The sequence below is a fragment of the Artemia franciscana genome, chromosome 15, assembly GCF_032884065.1.
Source record: "Artemia franciscana chromosome 15, ASM3288406v1, whole genome shotgun sequence".
NCBI classification, from domain to species: domain Eukaryota; kingdom Metazoa; phylum Arthropoda; class Branchiopoda; order Anostraca; family Artemiidae; genus Artemia; species Artemia franciscana.
Window position 1 is genome coordinate 41,747,480 of NC_088877.1, and position 24,731 is coordinate 41,772,210.

The 24,731-nt window shown below is 35.7% G+C and overlaps 2 protein-coding genes across 3 annotated transcripts in view; both read right to left on the reverse strand.

Moving 5' to 3' along the window:
• LOC136036482 (DNA repair and recombination protein RAD54B-like) overlaps positions 1-18,061 on the reverse strand; it is a 62,964-nt gene extending 44,903 nt beyond the window's left edge. The window contains exon 1 of one of the 2 annotated variants that reach the window (XM_065718742.1): positions 17,952-18,061. The gene's annotated coding sequence lies outside the window, so the exon portion shown is untranslated. Of the gene's footprint in view, positions 1-17,748 lie in introns of both variants that reach the window. The other variant, XM_065718743.1, reaches the window with a different exon arrangement.
• Positions 3,031-3,999, reverse strand: LOC136036594 (DNA fragmentation factor subunit beta-like). The gene has a single exon (XM_065718899.1). It carries the CDS (start codon positions 3,997-3,999, stop codon positions 3,031-3,033), a length of 969 nt encoding a protein of 322 aa, XP_065574971.1.
• Positions 18,062-24,731: the final 6,670 nt, after the last annotated feature.

Sequence of the window (24,731 nt, forward strand, 5' to 3'; positions counted from 1 at the left end):
GTAGAAAACGCTATGGCCTTTAGAAGATGTTTACAAATTTTAAAAGATGGAGTGCAATAACTATGGTTATGCGACTTCTGTCTAAACAAGTTTTTGAAATACTATCAATTTTCTTAAAATAAATTTTGAAATAAGCTAGGTAAGTTGGTAACTTGTACTCTCCCAGTACTGGGTCTCTTAGCAATTAAATAAAAAAACAAGTTTTTTTAGCTGACAGTAAGGAGCGACATTAAAACTTCAAACGAACAGAAATTACTTCGTATATGAAAGGGGCTGCTTCCTCATCAACACCCCGCTCTTTACGCTAAAGTTCGACTCTTTCTCTCAACTCTGCTTTTTAAAACAGTAAAAAACTTTAGCGTAAAGAGCGGGGCGTTGATGAGGAAGCAGCCCCTTTCACATAAGAAGTAATTTCTGTTCGTTTTAAGTTTTAATGTCGTTCCTTACTGTCAGCTAAAAAACTTGTTTTTTTTTATTTAATTTCTGAACGTTTTTGAATCAATGCATGTTTTGATTTTGGCTCTCCGCAAAGGAATAATTAACACGAAATTTGCAAGTTTTTTTGGCTAAATGGCTTTCTCATAGTTTCGATCGAATGGTTTTGAGTAAAAAGGGAACGGTGGAGGAAGCTTAGTTGCCCTGCGATTTTTTGGTGACTTAAAAAGGCAACTAGAACTTTTAATTTTTTACGAATTTTTTTATTAGTAAAAGATAAACATAACTTCTAAATTAGCTTACGTAACGAACTTTAGTAATCTCATCTTTTTATTACATATATGAGGGGTTCACCCCCTCGTCAGTACCTCGCTCTTTACACTAAAAATTAAATTTTGTCCCAATTCATTAAGAATGACCCCTGAATCACAAAAGCCGTAGAATAAATAGTTGAAATCACTAAAAGTACTTTAGCGTAAAGAGCGAGGTATTAGAAGGAGGTGAGCCATGCGTAATAATTTCTGTTCGTTTTAAGTTTTCATTCCTTCCCTTACTTCCAGTTGAAAAAACTTTTCATATTTATTTTTTCATTTTTTTTTTAAATAATGCTAGAAAATCCTGCGCTCCCTTCATGAACATTTTCTTCCCCCATGACAAATTCCTCAATGGAAAGTTCCCCCAACATATCCCCCTCTTGTCAACCCCTCCCCCAACCAAAAAATCCCCCCGAAAACGTCTGTACACTTCCCAATAACCATTACTATATGTAAGCACTGGTCAAAGTTTGTAACTTGTAGCCTCTCCCACGGAGACTGTGGGGGAGTAAGTCGTCCCCAAAGACATAGTTATAAGGTTTTTCGACTGCGCTGAATAAAATTGCTGTCTCAGAATTTTGATCCGTTGACTTTGGGAAAATAATTGGCGTGGGAGGGGGCCTAGGTGCCCTCCAATTTTTTTGGTCACTTAAAAAGGGCACTAGAACTTTTCATTTCCGTTAGAATAAGCCCTCTCGCAAGATTTTAGGACCACTGGGTCAATACGATCACCCCTGGGAAAAAAAACAAAACAAACAAACAAATAAACACGCATCCGTGATCTGCCTTCAGGGAAAAAATATAAAATTCCACATTTTTGTAGATAGGAGCTTGAAACTTCTACAATAGGGGTCTCTGATATGCTGAATCTGATGTGATTTTCGTTAAGATTCTATGACTTTTAGGGGGTGACACATATGATGAGCCACCTCCTCCTAATATTTACGCTAAAGTTTTTTATTGTTCTAAAAAGTAGAGTTAAGAGAAAGAGTCAAACTTTAATGTAAAGAGCGGGGCGTTGATGAGGAAGCAGCCCCTTTCATATAAGAAGTAATTTCTGTTCGTTTTAAGTTTCAATGTCGCTCCTTACTTTCCGTTAAAAAAAAAAACTCGTTTTTTTTTCATTTAATCTATTCAGAGAGTCATATAATAAAAACAAAGCAATGGGATCAAGTGGATATTATCATTGCATTCCATTTCACACAGCCCCCTAGCCATGGCCTCATTCAAGTACTGATCTATATTAATTACTAATGTAGGAAAACAGTCTTACTTTTCTCCTTCTGCATATATATATATATATATATATATATATATATATATATATATATATATATATATATATATATATATATATATATATATATATATATATATATATATATATATATATACATATATATTTACAATGATGAAGCACCAGATGTCACACAACAACGTAATTAACAAAATCAAATCCAACGAAAAAGATCTCTTTGTCTGTTTTAACTCTCAGGTTATGATATGCAGATAACGCACATCAAAACTTTTCCTAGTTTTGGTGGTTGACAGGTGTTAAAAGGCTGAGACGCACTGATCAAAAGTAACATAAGTTTTTTTTTATATATATATATACCAGCTACCACATAGAGACTTCATCAAAACTACAAAAAAAAGTCAATAATTAAGTCTAACATTTATTATAAAAAAATGTGAAGACAAGCAACTTGACATACAGAAGTTACCCTTAAGTCGTCAAAATACCATTAGTATGACACAAATTTAAACAACTTGATTACAAACAGTCATAATCCTGAAAGGAGAGATTAAAACAAGAAAAAAGGGCAGTTTAGCTATAATATTCAACTCCATAAGTGGGTTCTTTGGACCCGGCTCAGGAGAGGAGATGATTTACCAATCCTTTTTGAAGCTATAATAGCACATGTTATTTTTTACCAACAGAAATTTTTCTTCAAAACACTCCTGGCATCATACCCACTTTCCTCCAAACATCCTAACTAAATTTACCCTAGTTTTAAATATTTTGGGAATACATAAACTTTTTACCACGAGTACATATGCAATAAAAGTCAAAATTTGAAACAAATACTGCAATGATGATGAGTTTAACACTTACATTGCAATATTGTACAGTAAAGGTAAAGCAAAAATTCTCTTTCTATTTAGTCATTTTCTTCAACACAAAACGGTGAAAAACCAAGACACCCTTAGAAAATGTGAGTTCTTTTTTGCTTTTTATTTGTTTGTCCTCATTAAAAAAATAATCTCTGAACAGCGAAAATCAGACATAAATATATTTTTCATCACACAAATGTTCTTTATGCGCTTTTTTATTATGACACACAGGATGTACAAGTCTCAAATTTTTTGTGGTAAACATTAGATCATAGAAATATGACCAGTTCACTAACCTACCATTTCTATTTTTCCATGCTTCAATTAAAGATGGAACTACAGTTCTAGACCTCTCAACAATATGATCCAAATTCCAAGTAGAAAAAAGCACTCTTGACTCCTTAGAATCATATGGATTTATTATATGTGTATAGCAACATGACTTTTGGTTCAAATTTGGAACATATTCTTCTCCTTGACAAGGAAAATCTCCAGATTCATCACAATATCGCTCACGGTCAACTGCTGACCTATCAAAAAAATGCCCATGGTACATGTTACATTTCAATCTTTCTTTAAACAGAACTACAAAATAGTCCATACACGCAATTTCGCTATGTTCTTTCAGCTGCATCACAAATGAACGTAAATAGCCTCGTATGCGGTCCTGACATCTTTTGAACATAAACTCCTCCTTTGTCCTTGCCACAGTTGGACAACCATCAAACCACTCAGGATGCTCCTCTTTACCACTAAAACCACACTTTGGTGATTTTGTCAATTTCTCTGATAAATTCTTAATTTTTTGAACAATTTCAGGTTTACTGAGAATAGCATTAATATTATTCATATTCTTTTCAATAGCCCTACTCAACTGGTTCACCACATGATCTGATACTAATACCCTGGGGTCTTTATCCTCCTCACAGGCTAAGACTATCAAATTGTTATCAAGTTGTTGAAAATAGTCCTCATCAACAAGTTCAGTGAAGTCTTCTAGGTATATATTAAGATTTTGTTTTTTTTTATAAACGAGTTTCAAAAGCTTTTCTTTCACTTCCACTAAATTCTCAGCAGCTATGCCACTCATTATACCAGTTTCTAACTGCTTCACTTTGATTAGCTTTTTAATCATTGCTCTATAAATGCACAGGAATCTACTTCAGGAATTCCTAAACAAAACAAAATAATTTAATCTATTCTTCTACAAAAGTAGCAAAACTGCTAATAAAAAATAACACTAACAGGTTCCCAACCATAACATATAATGACAATGCCTTTCTAGGTGCCAGGATTCGAGTTGTGAAACTGGCCCCTGGGTCAAAACAAAGGGGGAAAAAAGATTTCAGCCTCCTTTGAATATCTCGGAAAAAAAGTAATGTCTTTGCACACCTTCAGTTACTCAAATTCCAAGTCACAAATATAAACCTAAAACTCATTAAAACCAATGACAACATTATAGAAGCATTAGTGGGGTGAGTAAAAAAGAAAAAAAAACTCGATTCTAACGGCAAATCAAAGTTGATTACACAGGCCAACAATTTTTGTGGCACTTGGTATCTACCAAGTGACATATAGCGATCGCAAATTTTGTTGATCTATCGGTCCCAGTTTTGCTACTTTAGGCACTTCCAGGAAAGCTAGGACGATTAAATTTGTCAGGCGTATCAGGAACCAGACCAGATTAAATTAGAAATTGTCGTTTCCCCGATTCGACCATCTGATGGGGGGAGTGGGGGGACGATTAAATCTGAAAAATTAGAAAAAATGAGGTATTTTTAACTTGCGAACTGGTGATCGGATCTTAATGAAATTTGATGTTTGGAAGGATATTGTGTCTAGAGCTCTTATTTTAAATCCCGAGCGGATCCGGTGACATTGCGGAAATTTGGGGAGGGGACCTAAAATCGTGGAAAACGCTTAGAGTGGAGGATCGGGATGAAACTTGGTGGGAAAAATCACCACAAGTCCTAGATACGTGATTGATATAACCGGAACCGATCCACTCTCTTTGTGAGAGTTGGATGGGAGGGTTAATTCTTAAAAATTAGAAAAAATGAGGTATTTTTAAATTACGAAGGAGTGATCGGATCTTAATGAAATTTGATGCTTGAAAGGATATCGTGTTTCAGAGATCTTACTTTAAATCCCGACTGAATCCGGTGACATTACGGGGATCTGTCAATAATAAATTTATCCATTCAAATACTTTGAAAGGCAGATAGCATAAAATCACGGAGTTTACAACGGGCAATATTTTAAAGTTGTGGTCTTTTTAAAAAGAAATTTCTGGTCCACCCATGAAAAACAATGGAGTCTGTGCAGATGAATGTGTACCTAAAAGAGTTTAAGTCGGTTGTGCTTTGCAAAATTGGAATGGTGGGTTCTAGCAAAAGAGAAAAAGGTCTTGTAAAAAGTCTGTTGTTCAGAAACTGTCACAAAGAAACAGTTGGAATCAGTAAAATCTTTCTTCTTCTTTTTTTGTGCATTACCAATGGAATCAAATTACCAAAATATTTATGCTTGAAGTTAAGTTGGATCCCTTTAATGACAAGTCACACATCACAAAACAGGTGCTGCGAATAGGGGATTCGTATAGCAAATATAGACACAGGCTTGATAGTAAGTTGAAGAAAATTGTCTCTCAGAAAAAAAAAGCAATTTGAGCCAAATGAGAGGTTAAAAGACTTTTTAGACTTACAACTTGGTCTGGATTCTCAAATTGAGAACCTTATCATCAAGTATTATTTTTATTCACAATCTGATCATAGGTTTCCACTTCAATTCACAATGTGAAAGTCAAATTCTTGTTTGCATTATAAATTCACAACCCCACTTCAATTGAGAGCTGTGGATTTTGGGTTATCAGATTGTAGGAAATATTCAACAGCTTACAACATGCATGCATTTTATCTTTCTTTACATGATCAAAATTGTTACTTCTTAGAAATCATATGGTAGTTTCTTTTTTTGTCTAATTTTTCTTAAATATTTGATGTTGCTTTCCTGGATAAACCCCAAAATTATCAAAGATATTATTTATTTGATGGTGGAGGGGGAGAAGGTTAGAGAGAATTACAAAACTTAAAACGAACAGAAATTAGCCCGTATATGTAAGGGGTTGTCCCCTCCTCAGCGCCTCGCTTTTTACGCTAAAGTTTTTTATTGTTTTAAAAAGTAGAGTTGTGAGAAGGAGTCAAACTTTCCGTAAAGAGCGGGACGTTAAGGAGGGGTCAATCCCTTACATATACGGAATAATTTCTATTCGTTTTAAGTTTTAATGTCACTCCTTACTTGCACTTAAAAAACCTGTTTTTTATCTTTAATTTTTGAATGTTTTTGAATTAATACATGTTTTGATTTTGGCTAACCGCAAATGAATAATTAAAACAAAATTTACACATTATTTTTTTTTAATAATAAATAGCTTTCTTTTAGTTATGGTCGGACGATTTTGATAAAATAAAGGGGTGGGGGAAGAAGCCTAGTTGCCCTCCAATTTTTGGTTACTTATAAATGCGACTAGATTTTTTTACGAATGTTTTTGTTAGTAATAAATATACGTAACTTACGTAGTTCCAATTCTTTAAGAATGATCCTGAATCACAAAGGCTGTAGAATAAACAGTTGAAATTACTAAAAATACTTTAGCGTAAAAAACAAGGTATTGAGGAGACAAACCCCTTTATATACATAATATTTTCTGTTCGTTTTAAGTTTTAATGATGCTCATTACTTCCTGTTGAAAAAAAAATATTTATTTTCTCCTTGTTTTTTAAATAATGTTAGAAAATCCTGCACCCCCTTCATGGAAAGTCTCTCCTCTCATGACAAATTCCTTCATGGAAAGATTCTTCCACATAACCCCCTCCCCCCCTGACCCACCCCCACGTCAACGCGAAAAGTCCCTCTGAAAACGTCTGTACACTTCAGAACAACCACAATATGTAAAAAATGGTCAAAGTTTGTAATTAGTAGCCCCTCCCTTGGGGACTGTGGAGGATGGAGTTGTCCTCAAAGACATATTTAATAGGTTTTCGACTAAGCTGAACAGAATGGCTATCTCAAAATTGTTATCTAGTGACTTTGGGGGATGAGTGCCGGAGGGGGACTAGGTGCCCTCCAATTTTTGGGTCACTTAAAAAGGGCACTAGAACTTTTAACTTTCGTAAATTGAGACCTCTCGCGACACTCTAGGACCACTGGATAGATACAATCGCCCCTGGGGAAAAAACAACAAGAAAACAAACAAATAAACACGCATCCATGATCTGTTGGCAAAACAAATACAAAATTCCGTTTTTGTATTTTTTAACAAAACAGTTCGTTACCACAAACTGTTTGATAGATTTAGAAGAACAATAAAGTTCTAGTCATGACAGTAAAACTATTTTAAGCTGTTTTAGTAATATAAGCACAAACATCTGAAAATATTATTGAAAGAAGTGTTAGATACTTGTTGAAATTGATTATTTGAAACCCAAATTTCAGTAGCGGGAATTCGTATTTGAATCATTAATATATTCATATGAAAAATTTACTTTACAATCATATGTAAATACAAACGAATATGGTTTCTTACAAACCAATCCATGCCAGGCACACTACATACAGAGTTCCAGCTCAAGAACTAATTTTAGAGGAGAGATTTGAAGAATGTGACAACATAGTCGTTCTGAAAACCAACAAATGTAAATACAAGCTAAATTTGCAGAGCAGTACCCCTGACTGGATATCATAGTTTTAACCAATTGAATCTTGGATCTTTCATCCATGCAAGCGAACATTCAAGAGACAGAAATGTATGGTTTATTGCATTCTTTTTAGTTCTTTTGGTAGAAGCTGTTCATTCTTGAACTCACTGTATATTTCAAACACTACTGTACCAGGTATTGACAACTAATATACTTTTGATTCATTTGACTCACCTCTGCTGCTCTCTCCCCCCATAGTCAGTCTTAGATGGCTCCACCCCCAAAGACTGCACAAGCAAAAATTATAAAAAAAAAATACAAAGAAACAAAAAAAATGGCTGATATCCGATTTTTTTTTTCTAATATCTGATAATGACGCTGAGCCCCATATTGGCTGGCCAATATACTGATCTGGCCCTAAGTCAAATATTAAACCTAAATTCATTTAGTTACACTATACTTTTACAGGATTTTTTTTTTTTAATTGCAAAATTTACTTTTCTTTTCATAATTCTAAAATCCAAGGCAAGTATATAGATTGTCAATCGAAAACACATAAAAGTTTAAAGCAAGCTAGAATTGTAAAATTCCACCTCAGAAGAAAAGGCTTTTAAACTCTGAAAAGCAGAAACTTATTGAACATGGACCCTTTCAACCCTAAGTCAATTCCAAATAAATGAAGGATTCAAGGCCCACAGTTTCAAGCGCCCTTTCTACTTTGCTAGAAACTGGGTACAATCAGTATTTACACATGGAGTATAGTATGAAGAATGACTCAGCCAACTGATTCGCCTCCTCATTGTCCCCAGCTGTACCAGGATGTGAACCCCAAAATAACAATCTACCAGAAATTAGTTGTTGAAGGAACTGGAAAATGGCATGAAATATGTAGGAAAGGCATCAAAGGATGAAATACCCTCGTTTTCAATCAAATGATTATAAAGTTATTGTCTATTATTGTTTGTTAATTGTATCTGAATAAATATCTATAATATCCATATATGTATATGCAGGTTGCTAAATATTGCTCCAAATTTAGGTAAACATGTTGTCATTTTGTGGCAATAAAGTGAATTATATTGACTAGCTTCTTCTGAGGCACAATATACAAAATGGGATATTAAATAATGAAAAGGTTGATATCACTTTTATATGTCAGGATGTAGCCAATATGAACTACTTTCCATTGTTGGAACACAGCTCACTCAGCAAGCAATAGATAAAGTTGATGAAGCTGATTGTTTTGGACTTTTTGACCAAAGAGCACCCACTGTCAGCCATGAAGAGTGTTTAGCAGCTGGCATGAAGTAGGTGGATAGTTACAGAACTACCAAATAGCATTTACTCACAATTGCAGAGATGAGCTGGCATTTCAATAGTGTGATTTTGCAAGCAACATGAATGGACATATCAAAGAACTACATGCTCATATTTCTAAGAAGATAGGAGGATATATCTAATACCTCAAGTGCTAGTCTGTTGGGGGAACATTATCATGAATCCCTACACTGAATCAAACTTTTTAACGTGTAACATGTTTTATGTTTTGAAGCAAACCTATAAATTTGTCACTAGATGGAGGGGGGGTCATAGTGCTTCAATTTGTTAAAATGTTTGTCAAAAACCAGGTGTTCTGCCAGACAAATCACCTGAAACCTACAGAGAGCACCCTTCTGATGATTGTTGTGCTGCTGAGGGAAAAGGCATATGTAAGTGATCTTGGTAACAAACCCAGATGGATGAAAGCCTGAAGGAGTACTCATTTTGACTTTACTGCACAAGTAATGTTTATGAGGGCACTATCGTCACACAAAAGCTCTGTGATTTATTTACTATTGAGCAATATATTGTAAGCATACGTTGCATAATGAATGCAAGAACGAGAGTTATGATAGAGTCTATGATCGTTGGTCGAGTTGTGGCATCTATCCCAGGGCTGCCACAGGTTCAAGTGGTAAAACCTAGGGACTTAGGGACTTTTTTTGTCAAAAAAAGGACCATTCTGGATGCCAAATGGACCCCAAAACCTTTTGAAAGAAAAAACAGAGACACAAGAGCAAATGACACTAGAATAAGGTTAAGAAAAGGGAACAATCATTTGTAGACATCTCTCCACAATCAGGGGCCAAGTAATAATTAAGAAACAGACCACGTGAGAATCATCATGTCGTGGGAGAAGCTTTTTTCTTCTTTTTCTCTGAACTTTTTACTTTAAAATACAAGAAATACAATGAAAGAGATAAGGATATGGTAACTAGAATACACAGCTTATTTGTTTCCATTTTTGCAAAGCCTTGAAAGAACAGAGATGTGATCAGCAACTGTTTCTTCAACTCTAACTGCTGGTGAGCAGTTTCAATTGTAGCAGCTATCTCTTTTTGTTCAGTATACATTGACAGAGTCCCATCTATCATGACCTGTGCTAGCTGTATCTTGACCATATCCTCCTACCTGTTTTTTTTTCAATGCCTTTTTTCAGCCGGTTATGAGCTTCCTTCAGCAACTCGTCTGTGGCCTGTTCCTTGGAACCAAACAATTCCTTTTTTTTTCTTTGATAGTCTCTGTTGTCTGTCTTTTCAAAGAGGTTTCAGAGAGCTCCTGCTCTCTCTCAGGGATCCTTTTACCACCAAATCCTGCTGCTCTTTATCAAAGTATAACAGTTTAAAATAATAGGTATATTTTTTTTATCGATGTCTTTTAGTTTTACTGCTGACGATGAACACTGTATATGTATTCGAAATATCCAGTTAAAAATTTGATATCTGTTCATTATCAATAAAGAGGTTTATCGCTATTTTGAACTCTTATACTTTCGTAACGGAAAGGCAGTGTGGTCTTCGAAGTTATCTGCTCTTTCTAAGTTTTTTGTTTCAAGGCTTTTTCCTGCCGTAGGTACAAATCATGGTTTGTTCTACTGTATTTGGCCAGTTTTATCAAGTCTTCCGTAATAGAAGCATTTTGTCCACCTCCTCCAAATCTACCCAACCCATCTATAACAAACAGTTTTGCATTCAAAGTTTGCTCGTTCATTGAAGCTCTTTCTTTGTTGAGAACTCACCCAGAAAGAGACAAAGCCTGCTCAATAATGGCAGATCCATGTTAAATGGTCAAATTATTTTTTTACAACTTCAGAGAAGTTTGGACATTTTCCTCCCCAGATCACATTTTTCCACTTGTTGTCAATCCTTCCTGGCTCTGATGGAAGTCCAGATAACTGGACTTGCTTAAACTCATCAACTAGCAGGTTCTTTTTGGCATGATGGGTAACTTCCTGGCAACATATAATAAACTCTGAGCAGAAACTGGTTTGAAACTCCATCAGGATGAAGAAAAGTTAATGCTTTCAGCAACTGACAAAATTCTCTGCTGAGTAGCCTAAAGACATATCTTGCAGCCACAGAACAATGCTTCAAACCGTGTGGTGTGAGCCAGCATTTTAGAAGATCATCTACTGACTCAATAAAGTCAAAAATCATGTAACTAATAACTGTCTGTAGCAAACTTTTTTTCTTCTTTGAATGTTTAGAAGTGTTGGCTCAACCCCAAGTTCTTCAGTCACTTCAGGTTTTAAAACTCATGCAGCTAATGTCATGACCAGGAGATTCATCTCCATGTAGAGTTCACACACTAGGGGCTCTTCCTGTTAAAACTTTTTGGAGAAAAACGTGATAAGATTCAAACTATCAACCACAAACTGACACTTTGCTTTCATGGTTGGTTGTTTGATCAGCCAGATGATCTCTTGGTATGCATTTGATTTTATAAGACTTGGGTTTTTCTTTGGAATATAGGCAAGGAATTGCTCAAATAGAGCTGGCATCTGTTCCCTTAGGCACAAAGTGGCAGGTCCAATTGTTAACCATCTGGCGGGTAAATGTTTCAAAAAGCAAGACTTAAAGTCGCCAATTTTCTTTTGATTCATCCTGTAATCTTCTTGTCTAGCTGACCAGCCACTAAAAAAATAGTACACTTTGATGATCAGAAACATTTTTGCCAATTTCCAACAAATCCTTCTGAAAAGCATTGTGTACCAAATGGAAGCATTGCAGGTACCAACATCAGGAGACCTTGCCTACCTATCAAGTAGGAAGAGACCGGTTCATCAGTTGGAAATGTTTTTTGTTGATGTTTTGAATATTTCTGACATCAAGTCTTCAGTTGTGTCATGTCCAAAAAAACAGTTTTAACATCATCTCCTTTGTACTTTGTACTTGGAGTCATTGTCTTTTTTTTTCCCTGTGTGTAACAAAGTGACACCCATGAAAGTTTTCCAAGTAGTTAACAAAGCCAATCAAACTCTGTTGCCTTCTAGCCTATAGAAGGTCGCAGTTGTTGCCCCTAACAGGTTGCAAGAATCTCAATCAAAATGAACATACTGAAAACTGTGCCCTCAAAAGTATTGGCAGCCTTCAGAAAACAGAGCTTCAAACCAAAGCAAGAAAGGGGACCTCGGGGACCTTTATCAATTTAAGGGACCAACAAGGACCTTCACTTAATTTTAGGGACATTGTGGCAGCCCTACCATCCCTATGACTAAACAGGTAGAGGATGAAACAGTCAGAAATACCATATCAGTTTCAGATTTCTACTCATGCTTCAATGGTGAGCACAGAAACTAGAAGATTTGTCAAGGAAAGGAAGACCAGCAGAGTGTTACCAATGACCCTTTCTACATCATACTTTATAGACTTCAAGAAAGTCTTAGCAATTCTAGTCAAAGAGCTGGCCTTTGAATATGAAGAATCAACAGAACTGGCCCCTCTTGTGTTTGGCTTCTTGTGCATATAAATCCTTTACTATATTACTCATTCTGTGCTAAGTTTCCTCTAACTGAAATATCTGTTCAGACATTCCAATGTGAAATGGAGCTTTTTTGCATAAATTTGAAAAAGTGCCAGAAACGTTTTCAAGTCTGTCAGTTATTCTCTCTAGTAAAGAAAAAAAAACCGCTTGTTTCTTTTTATAGACAACCAACTTTTACAACAGCGAGTTGAGTAACATTAGCCAAAGATTGACATGCATCTAGGAAGATGAAATTTGTTTTTAACAGTTAAAGATTAACAATGTCAAATATTTCAGAAGTCATCAGCTCAAATTTATTGACCCATCAGCTTGACTTCAGCTATAGCCAAAACCCAGGAGTGTATAGTCAATGCAGATATCCTGTCCAATGGTATTTTGTCCTAAGACCAGCATGGCTTCCTCTAATTAAGTCAGTACAGACTAACTTGCTCAACACATATAATATCTTTACTGACCTCCTGGACAAGGAAATACCAGTGGAGTTGATCTTGCCAAAGCATTTGACAAAGCACTAAACAAATGTCTTAAGGCATAGTTATCAGCTGATGGTATCAATACTGACTTGGTTGAATGTGTAATGAATTTCTTGGCAGATCAGATGCAGCAGGACCAACTTTTTACAAATAGCACTGATAGTCTTTTTGCTACCATTTGATGTCATCAGTGGAGTCCCTTAAGGTATGGTTTTGGGCCCTACCCTCTTTCCTACTTATATCAATGATATGACAAAGGAAATCACCAATAACATCACACTCTATGCTGCTGATTTCAAGCTCTTTGGACCAGCAGACCAACAAAGCCTACATTCCAATCTCCTGAAAATCCTAACCTGGGCAAATGATCCTAATTCTAACCTGGGACAGTCTTACATCCAGCAGCAGATTAACCATGATGAAAGAGATTTGGGTGTTATAGTTGGTGACCAACTTAAATTCCATAAAGACTGGCTATTGGCAGTATTGAAACAAACTTTATTCTTGATTTGCTCAAACAGAGAATCTACAGTTACTTTTGGGACGTGCCTTACCTCCCCCTACTATAAGAATGATACTAGCATAGTTGAAGGTGTTCAAAGGCATGCCAAAAAATGCATAAATGTTGTGTGAAATATGCCATACAGTAAGAGGCTGGAGCACCTACAACTCTCAATGCTCATCTTCAGATGCCAGCACAGTGACATGATGCTGACTTAAAAATTTAATAGCCAACCCAACAATACCCTATTCACAAAACATGCAAGTCAGCACCATACAAGAAGCCATTCATAAAAACTTTGAAGATCCAAATACAGAAAGACTATTTTGCTGAACATGTCATTAATGACTAGAACAGCCATCAAGACGAAATGGTGACTAAATCCTTCAAGTCCAAACTTGACAAAGAATAGAGCAACCAGCCATGAGAATGTAAGTAGGACTGTTTGTCTCATTCAGCCAGACACTGATTAATGATAAAAGTTTTTCATGAGTGTGCATTTCTTAGATATTGATGTCACTTGTCATTCTCAAAATTTTAGCACACTGTATCTGAAGTTACTGTTGTGTATTGGTGTCAACTCTAAAGCACTGAAGAATCATCCTTATGGATCATACCAACCTCATGGTCACCATTACTAAATGGGCTTAAATTTACATATATCCAGCAAATCTCCCTTACAGCATGTCAGCCCTTAATAGAGTGACATTAAATTACATTGCCATCACTGACATGGAGCAAAACAGATCCAGTATGGACCTTAATATCACTCTGAAGTGCATATTAAGGTAATGGAAGACAATTGGCTTAGCTGTACCTAGGATAACTTCATCTTGAAGAATAGATCAACAATAGGAGACCATCGACTTGGTAAACGTGTGGTCAAAATGTCAAAAAAGACCTTCAGAAAAAGCTTCATCTCAATCTTCAAACATAGAAAACTGAAATACCACAAGGACTAGATTATTTTTTCATATTAAATTTAAGCTATTTTATTTACTACAATTTCACATTTATTCAATCATACTTTTATTTTCTAGCTTTTTTTTGCAATTATATACCAAGATACTCCTAGTTTGAACAAGGAAATAACAAGTTATGAAGCAGGTAAGACTAAGGCATCAATGATGTATCAAGAACTGGAGCCTTTCATTTCCACCTCCCAAAACTGCTAGAAAACAGCAATAAGGAGCTATGAGGGGGAGGGGGTGACTGATATAGAACAGTGGGATATAAAGAAACAAAGGCAGTACTTCTGGAGCTAGGTGCTACACTGACTAAATATCTTTTAAAAATTAATAGATCTGGTATATAGTTTGCTACTGAGGCCATTATACATATTGGAAAAATATCAGAATCACCTTACCCAAATAGGAAGAGCTGATTCACCAGTTTTGCCCAAAACATGAGATGGTTACAAAAGCAAGAAGGCATCAATACACATATATTTGGTAAAGATTACATACCTTTTTGAGGTATTTTATAAAATGGATGTTAAGCTGGAGGAAAAAGATACAGCAGGTAATGTCAAACATCTGAAAAAATATATGGTAAGGATGGGAAAACTAAATATTAGTCCCCTATAACCAATTAGTTTTTTGGGATATGGAATCGATGCATCTGTGTGGTGTGGGCCTTGACTGTTTGACACTTTGAAGCCCTCTCCTTCTTAAAGGTAAATGACATGGCTATTGGCATAGGTTACTCTTTACTGGATTGAAATGATCTAATTATTTTTTTTAAAAGTCATGATGAATACTGTTTTTGGTAAATGCTTAGTTTCATCACAAGCTGTCTAAAGTGGAAACTATTCTACAAAGTAGCATAATTTCCAGTTCAGAGCACTTAGAAATGCTAGTTCTAGAAACAAATCCATTTCTGGTTGACCCTCCTACTCCATGGGGCAAACTAAAAATGCATAAAGTGGGCAGGGTTTTGAAGCCAAGGGGAATATTGGGGTTGTACAACATGAATGAAATAATATTCAAAAGACTAACTCCAGTCATCATTAGTAATTTCTGTATAGTAAGAAGTTGACAGATAATTAAGAAACTCATGCATCCATTAATGCTAATTATCCACTTTCACTTTCAAGTTTAGACTAACCAGTGAACTGGTGAATCAGAGTGATTAGTTAAATATTATGTTTAGGTTCTGTTGATTTGAAGAAATGCCTTCTGATGCAATGGAGATTATACAGTTTTTCAGTACAAGATTAAATTTATTTTAAAAGATTCTTTGACTATGGGAGGGCCTTAGTGAAACAAATTTGTTTGGATAGTGATTCTCATGAGTGACTATTACCTATAGAGCAAAGCAAATTAGTCCATGAGCCTAGCAGGCAGTGGGGCAAGGTCTGTAATCTGATTGGTTGAATTGTTAGTTCATATTTATGACCTACTTTTTTTGCTCTTTCAGGCTGAATAATTATTCAATAAATACAGAATACAGACCTTGCCCACAGGGCTCATGGACCAATTCACATTGCTCTATAGGTAATATTCACTCACAAGAATCACTATTCAAACGAATCTGTTTCACCAAGGCCTTCCCATAGCCAAAGAATCTTTTAAAACAAATTTAATTTCAAACTGTATAATCTCCATTGCATTCAAAGGCATTTCTGCAAATCAACAGAACATAAATGTAATATTTAACTAATTGCTCTGATTCACTGGCTAGTTTCAACTCAAATGTGAAAGTGGATAATTAGCATTAATGGATACATAAGTTTTTTAATATCTTTCAACTTACTACTATACACAGATTACCAGTGATGACTGGAAATAGTATTTAAAATACAATTCCATTCATATTGTACAACCCCAACATTTGCCTCAGCTTCAAAACCCTGCCCACTTTATGCATTTTTAGTTAGTTGAAGGGGGATTTTAAAATGCAAAAAAAATGGATTTTAGAAAGCTAAAAAATGGATACACTTCTAGAACTAGCATTTCTAAGTGCTCTAAACTGGAAACTATGCTGTTTTGCAGCATAGTTTCTAGTCTATACAGCTTGTGATGAAACTAAGCATTTACCCAATTTTTACTTGACTTAATTAATTCCCTTGTGTCCTGCATATAATTGTAAATTAAGGAGGAGGTTAAATTAGCCCATAGTGGCATTGCAGTTAAAATGTGCTAGCTACTATCATTTTGTATAGGCTAGGCTATTATGAAGTAAGACTTGTTTTCTGAACATGTTTCCAGTAAAATTCTAGTTAATTGACTTCTACAGATGAAGGATGACATATTACCAAAGATTGTCCTTTTTGGCCAACTGTCTGGGGCTACACAGAAAGCAGGTTGTCCTTGTCTGGGCTGGAGGATGTCATAAATAAAGATTTAAACAAAATGGGAATTTCCTGGGATGGTGTAAAGAGGGAGTCTTTAAATAGATTAGGTTGGAGGAGGAGCATGCGTAGCTGTGTTGGCTTCAGGGAGCTTGGTGCTGCAGTGAGTTATTAGTAGTAGTAGTAGTTGCTATCCTAGAAAGGGTTTAGGTTAGGAAAATGAAACTTTCAGGGATGGGTCTACAGGCTAAAGTATGTCCCAGGAAGGTATTTTAAAGTACCCACCTCTACTCCTTCTCCTTCTAGAGGGCCCTGAAATTTGCCTACATGACAGGTCAATACCTATTGAAATTTTGACAAAACAATATTTTACCTTAATTTTTAGTTACTAGTTGCTTTTTCTCTGCCTTTAGTTCTGAAAATGCAATTCCTGTTATTTGAGTAGAATTTTGAGCCATATCAATGCTTTTTTTCAAAATTTAAGAAGTGTATTTGCATATCTTTAAAACCTTATAAAATGGAATTGAGCAAAATTATGAAGCTGAAAACAATTTTGTTGTAGTTCAATTAAGCAGAAGATCTATTTTGCAAGGTTTCACTTTTATAACACTATCTTTTTTCATCAAAGGTCAGGGCCCTCTAAAGGGAGAAGGAGTGGATGCAGTTGCTTCAAAATACCTTCCCGGCACATTTATTTATTTATTTTAGCCTATAGATTCATCCCTGAAAATTTCATTTTCTTAACCTAAACCCTTTCTGAGATAGCAAGAAGTCAATTAACTAGAATTTTACCCATGTTTCCTTCTCACCAGCCCTAATTCTAGGCCAGTTTCTAGGCTTATACCCTGATTTGTAATTTTTGAAGATCTTTAGGCTACATCCTGAATTTGGAAAAAAAAAACCTTGACATAGCCTAAAATTCCAATAAGACAAGAAGAATTGTATTTTCAAAACCTAATGCCAATGAAAAAGGGATTACTTAATTAGATCAAAAATTGAGGTAGCCTAGCCAAAAATGTTTTAGTCAGATGCTAGATAAAATTTCAGATATACCTGTCATGTACACCGTTTTCTAATACCTAGAAATAAGAAAAGGGTATACATAGTAGCTTTTCAATACCTTCCCAAGATATATTTTATGCCTTCTATCCATTCCTGAAAGTTTTATTCACCAACCTAACTATCCTGGCCACTTTTCAAGGCAGTCCGTAAACTAGAACTTTACCCTTCACAACTTTTAACATTTAGGTAAAATAATTTCCAATTTCACAAAAAAGATTGGTAGGTCAAAAGGGAAGACGTAAACTCTCTTCACATACATACCTCAAGCTTTGAGAGTTGAGAGTTGAATTTTTAAAAATTTTAGACAGTGTTTACAAACAAAACGTCTATTAACTGAAGAAAAGCCGTGATTTCGACTTTGAAAATACTCGGCCAATTACCAAATTACGAATTAGATTGGATCATCTTGTGTAATCTACAGAAAAAGTATTTTTAAGTTTATCCACCAAAATTCTCCAGTTTTGCAGCATATAAGCCAAAATTCTGCCTTTCCCGTCTAAATGATTCGTTAATTTAGTCGTAGGATAGTAGTTGGCTCAGTGAAAACTGGCTGAAAAAGCGGCTTTCTAATTGGTTGAGAAGCTTATGGCTATATCTGTGAAAATTCAAATTGAATCTTATCACTTAAGCTCATTAAAGTGGCTTCCAAAGGATGGATGTATTCCATTCCGTGTTGTCAAGCCTGGAAGGTCATCAGTTTTAATTCTCAGTCAACCCTATATATCATTTAAACAGATTGAGATTTAGTTTAAAATTTAACTAAATGTATGAAAACTAATAGGGATTGAAAAACATTCTAAAATTTTAACCTGTAGGTAGGGAGGATTAGAAACTATGTAGGCCACAAGTTTTGAAGGATAGATATTGATACTTACAACTTGAGACAACAAAAGTCATCCATACGAATTTTTTTATTCCCTGGATTCGAGTTTTTTCTCTCTTTTTCTTTGGACGTTTGTTTTCCAGTCATACTAGGCAATCTAAAACGGTCCTCTTACAATTTTAAATTGTTGGTCGATCTGCCTTAAACTCTAGGCGGGCGTGCCTTTCCAAAAACTAACACAAAAGTTTTTGTTCAATTAGAGAATCATACTTACTCCCGCCTATTTCCCTTGCCATTTAACCAAAATATTCTAGGTCTCGCTATTTGCCTGCAAATCCACAGGACTTGTTGATCATGTGTCAATCTTATGACATGGTGTTCCACCTGAGACAATAAGCGTCCAAGCCTATTACGCTTAGGTCACTTGTTCGCCTGTGAGTCCAAGAAAGATCAGTCTCCTATTTGCATATAGGATCAGTGGACATTGTCCGTCACGCGACAATCCAAAATCAATCCAATTTTTCATCCCTTAGTTCTATGAGTATAAAAGCCAGTGAAAATACTGGCTTTTTTTCACTGGCTGTTAATTGTCCTCGTTCTTCTTTTCTTTCCGATTTTGTGTTTTGTCAGTATTAGGTAGTCTTGTCTCAGAAATCATTATTTTTATACAATTCTAAAAAGAGCTAATGCCAGATTTGTCTCTCACCCGGACTATCTGTCTTGGCTTTTTCTACAATTAATCATGGCTTGATGCCCGCAACTACCTGATTTTAATTATTAAATATATATTAGTACTTGATAAAAATATATTATTCTTTCAAAATTTAGAGTCAAAACCTAGCAAAGATTTTTGCTAAATCTTCTCCAAATTTTTAAAGAATTTTATTTACAGTTTTTGATATAAATTTTCGGAGAAAACAATTGTTAGTAAAGAAAAAAAACGATGGAAGCAGGCCTAAAATAGCAATTACAGGTGAAAAGTAAAAAATGAACAGCGGATTTTTTCGGTGAGTTATTCGATAAAAACAGGAATATAAGCCTTGCTTGTCCTTGTTGACAAGATAATTGAATTGCATTTTTTTTTTTTAACGATCAACTATCTTCATCTAAACAGAAAAATACTAAACAGGCGTAAGAATTATTGACAATACAACAAAAGATTTGTCGTCAAAATTATCTGTTAAAAAAGATTAAATTCAACTCCTCGTTCTGGGTACCAAAAAGATACAGTCAACAATCCATATAACAATCCGATCTGTGGAACTGTCATGGCTAAGTAAATCTAGCAATCCAGATTACGACATAAGATACTATTTTGTGATCTGAATTACTCTTATTTTTGCATTACTACTGTTTCTACTACTAGCAATTTACCGCAAAACCAGCCCACCTGAGACCAACAGCACTACGTACGATTCTTCTGCACCTTTTCAAAGCTCCCCTCTTTACAACCTCCTAAGGAGTCCAAATTTCCTCCAGGTCCTTTCTTACGATCTATTCCCATCCCATTTCTCAAGCTTTCTCTCATTATAGCCCTAGGCAGTGGTACAGTTTTTTGTGTAGTTTAATGTTTGAAATACAGTCAGTCAGACAGATACCCAAACAATGGTCATATTAATTAATGACTTTAGTTCTCCTTATTTTTGGATGAATGGAGCTCTTTACTTTTCTTCGAAAAACTTGCTTTGTGGAAAAAGTTTTTAATAAATTTTTGTTCATTTTTTATTGATATTGTCTTTTCAAGGAAAAAGTAAAATTATATTTTAAATCTTTTTGTTTTTTTTGTTTTTTTCGTTAAGAATCTATAGTTTGTCTTGCTAAATGTATGTTGGAGAACATTCTTAAACAGTTTTTAATAAATACACTCTTATGAAAATCTGAATAAAAAGAGCATTGTTTAATTTGGTTTTATACCTTCTCAAGTTGACCTAAAAATTAAACTTGATAACAATCCAAAAAAACTGTATCTATGCTGTTTGACAAACTAGATACACCTATACTCTTTAGATTTAGTTAAATTGTAAGTGCAGGAGGAGAAATAGTAGTAGCCCTGAAAATTTCAATTTAATACCATCTGTCGTTCCTGGTATATTGCTGAGAAGTCTTATTGGCAACCAGCCTAAATATAGTACCTTTTGATTTAGTTTCAAAGCAATATTTAGCTTTAAATCACAATGGGTAAACGGCAAAACGGTGGAAGGTTGACATATCCAGTACTTTTAGAGACTTCGAGTACTTTTAGAGGATTACTGAACCGTTCAACTATGTTAAACAAAATGGTTATCTCAAAAATTTGATTGGGTGTGTTTCGAAAATTAATTGGCCTGGGAGGAGGACTGCTTGTCCTCCAATCACGTTTGACTCTTAAGAAGGGCGCTACATCTTTCAATTTCCATTAGTAATAGCCTCCTTTTTCTTTGATTTTGCAATCTATTATAACACTGCGCTTCTTGTGATATTGCTTACGTGACCCCTTGAAAACCTGCATGTAAATAGATTCTTTGTTTGCTTGAAGCTCACCTAAATGTTCCTCACCTATATATTCCTTAAAAGCTTCGCCTTAACAGTCTTAACTTGGGTAATAGCAATAGTTGAAGTTGCAAAAGTAGCATTAGTATCTGTGTGAACAAGGCATCTTTGCGTTTTTTCAACATCCTCCTCAACACACGCTGAAAGTTTTAATATAATACCACAAACCATTTCTGAAGCATGGCTGATTCGTCCTCTTAACTGTTTGTAGGCACATAGTGTGTTTTGATTTAGTTCAGTACTATTTCAATCTTTATCAAAATTTTCACCTTTGTACCCTTAACTTTAGTGATAGTAGTAACAATAGTAGCAGTAGAATTTTCCTAACCTCAAGGGGACCAAAAGGTGATCTGGCCTCACTGAGGCATTTAAATGATATGCTTGAATTTTTGCAAAAATGCGACAATGAACAAGTTGATCTGCCCACTTTTGTTATCATCTCTCCAACGGAAGTGCCGGCAATTCCTGCAGCAGCTTATTCAATACTTGCCTCTAAACTAGCTTTAACGGAAACTACGCTAAAGACTATTTGTGATAAGGTGACATCCTATGATCTGAACTTTCCATCTCTATCGGATCATTGCCCCCATCCTTCACAAAATCCTATGACAGTTGTGATCTCGAATTTTCCGTCTGATTTGAATGATGCTGCTAAGCGCAAGCAAGCAAGACCAAGACCAAGTTTGTGGGCACAAAGCTGTACAGAGTATAAAGCCCTCTGGTGATAAGCTATTAATTTGCGCTGACAAAATTCCTGCGAAAGATTTTTGTGACGCAATCCCAGGCGTACTGAAGGACTGTCACGTCAAGTTGAATGAACAAAAACACCATGCAATACTCAAAAGTATACAAGAGAACTTTGATCTTTATTTGTTTAAGGGCTGTGATGGTGTGACTGAGGCAAAACCGAAGGAAAATCGATGGCAGTAAAAGTAACTTATACAGATGGAATCACACTCTCAAATGCTCTGCGGCTTGGCATAAAAGTGGGATATGAAGTTTTCGAGTTCATATTTTTGTGAGACTACCACGCTGTTGCTACAAATGTCAGTCTCCTAATCACACAATACCCAACTGTTCTCGTCGAGCTGGCTAGTGCGAATCCTCCAGATCTTCCCCTTGTCAAGCAGCGAATTCAAAATGCGCCAACTGCGGTGGCCCCCATGTGTCCTTTAGTCTCAAATGCTGTATCCTTCGTGAAGTCCTGTCTAAGCAGAATAACATCCCTAAATGATTGAATCAAGAGGCTTAAGTTTATGCTCCTTTAATATTAATGGGACTAAAGATAAGGACCACACAATAAACCAGAAAATGTAAGACTATGGCTTTTATTTCTTCAACAACATTTCCTCCCTGCTGTCAGTGTCAATTCGCTGCGAAGGAGTAGAGTGCATTTTGCATTTACTACGAATGCCCGGCGTACCAGAGGGAGACCCTCTGCTGGTCTGGCTTGTATCATTAAGCAAAGTTTGTCGGATCTTTCACCTTCCCTCTATAAATCTGACGAAAATTTCATTGCAATAAAAATCGGAGATTGTGTGCTCATCAATGTTTACCTGCCGTGTGACCGAAAACGCATTGCTTCCCTTACTCGATTTTCCAGCGCCTGCTCCTCTGTGAAGAATCTTGTCAAACACATAGAAAACCGTGGCGACAAATGGTTTTTTATTGGTGATTTCATCTGTGATGTGCTTAACCAGTCCATGCGCACTGACCTAGCATTAGATTTCCTCCCAAATAATTACCGAATCGTGGAAAAAGACCTTAATTACAGTTACATTCAAAATAGTAGGGCTTTATCTAATATTGATGATTGTATTTGCTCTACAGCTATATTTTGTTCGGCAGTGCGCGTGGATGAAGATGAACGCGATTATGACCCCTTACCTCTAACCATTGCCCGTTTTGTGAATCAAACTAGCCGTAATTTGGTAAGCATAAGTGCAAAGAAGTGGTATTACAAATGGGATTGGTCAAATCCTAATAATGTTTTATATATTACTACTCTAGCTGGACTCCTCGCTAATGTCTGAGTCCAATTTTACCTGCTTTGTACTGGTACTTTCTCATCTCTAGCTCGTTTGGATTTGAATGTCATTTATTACCGTATTATTGAATGCTTAAAACGTGCTGAAGAAGTTGCTATGCCTCTAATCCTGTAGCTCCATCTGGAAGGAAGATAAACAAAGAAAATCTAAAGACGAAATATTTTTTCGGGGGGGAGGGGTCCTAAGCTCTAAGGTAGGCTTATAAAAACAGTGTAAAAAACCAAAATAACTGATCTGGATGGTTGAACATCAAACTAACTACGCTAAATGGCGTTTACAGATTTTTCACCAATGCCTAGATGGCAGAATACTAGATCGTGCCCCCTTTCACTCAGTTGTGCATTGGTATGGTGCTAATATGGCCCGTTAGGTGCGTTGCGGCGAGGGTCTTGCGGGCCGCACCAAGACGGCTCGGGGGCAGCAGGTGACCCTTCAATTTGCCGACCATGGCCATTCCTCCTCCCTTCGTGGTTATAGAACCTTCAGCCGTACTTGCTGTCGTAAATCACGAGGCCACGAGGACTATTATACAAATTTTTTTCAAATTATGCTGATTTAACTATCATTGAACTATACTGATTCATTTGATTTCTTACAAAATATATTTAAAGATTTATTTCCACAAAATAAGTTTTTCAAAGAAAAGTAAACAGAAAAGCAAATAAAACCCAAAATGAACAGAAATTACAATAAATAACCGATTCAAATTTGAAAACGAGCAATTAACATGAGTAGGATTGACAACCCTTATGCCCTCTGAAAGCCAAAACACAGTTTGCAATTTGCTGAAAACAAAATGCATATTAAAGAAAGCCGAACGACCGTATTTCAAACAGTAGGGTTTACGAAAAGTGTGGTTCGATCCCGCTTTCTAGGGCTGTAATGAGAGAAAGGTTGAGATGGCTAGGGCATGTTTTGCGGATGAAGAATGACAGACCGAAGATTGTCCTTTTCGGCCAATCGTCTAGGGCTAAACGAAAAGCAAGTCATCCGCGGTTGGGGTAGGAGAATTTTTTTTAAAAAAAGATTTAAAGGAAATGAGAGCTTCCTGTGACGGTGTGAAGAGGAAGGCTTTGAATAGATTGTGATGGAAGAGGAGCGTTCGTATCTGTGTTTGCCTCAGGAGGCTTGGTGCTGCGATGAGTTGTTAGTCGTAGTAGTGGATATTATATGCTTTCACTTTTTTAAACTTAATAAGACATAAATTAGGAGTAAATATCAGTATATGTACATTAAACTGTCGATCCGCATTCATTTGTTTATCTCAGTAAAGTAGAAATTATGTTCTGGTCTTCAGAAATCATGGGGATTGTCAGCCTTAATCATGTTAATTTCTGCCCGTTTTTGGTTTGACTCGGTTTTTTATTGTAATTTCTGTTCGTTTTGGGTTTCTTTTATTTATTGATGATGGTTTGTGGTAGTTACATGCTTCAAAGATCACTTGACTTAATTTCTGCTTATTTTTGGTTTAACTGAGCTCTTTACTTTTCTTTTTATAAAAAACTAGTTTTGTGGGAAAAGGTTTTAAATTCATTTCTATACGTTTTTTATTGATATAGCCTTTTTCGTAGCAAAACAAAACCATATCTTATACCCTTTCGATTTTATTTCTGTAAGAATCCATAGTTTAGCTTGCTATTT

Coding starts and splice junctions, on each gene's coding strand:
- LOC136036594 (XM_065718899.1), bottom strand. CDS start 3,999: ATGATTAAAAAGCTAATCAAAGTGAAGCAGTTAGAAACTGGTATAATG.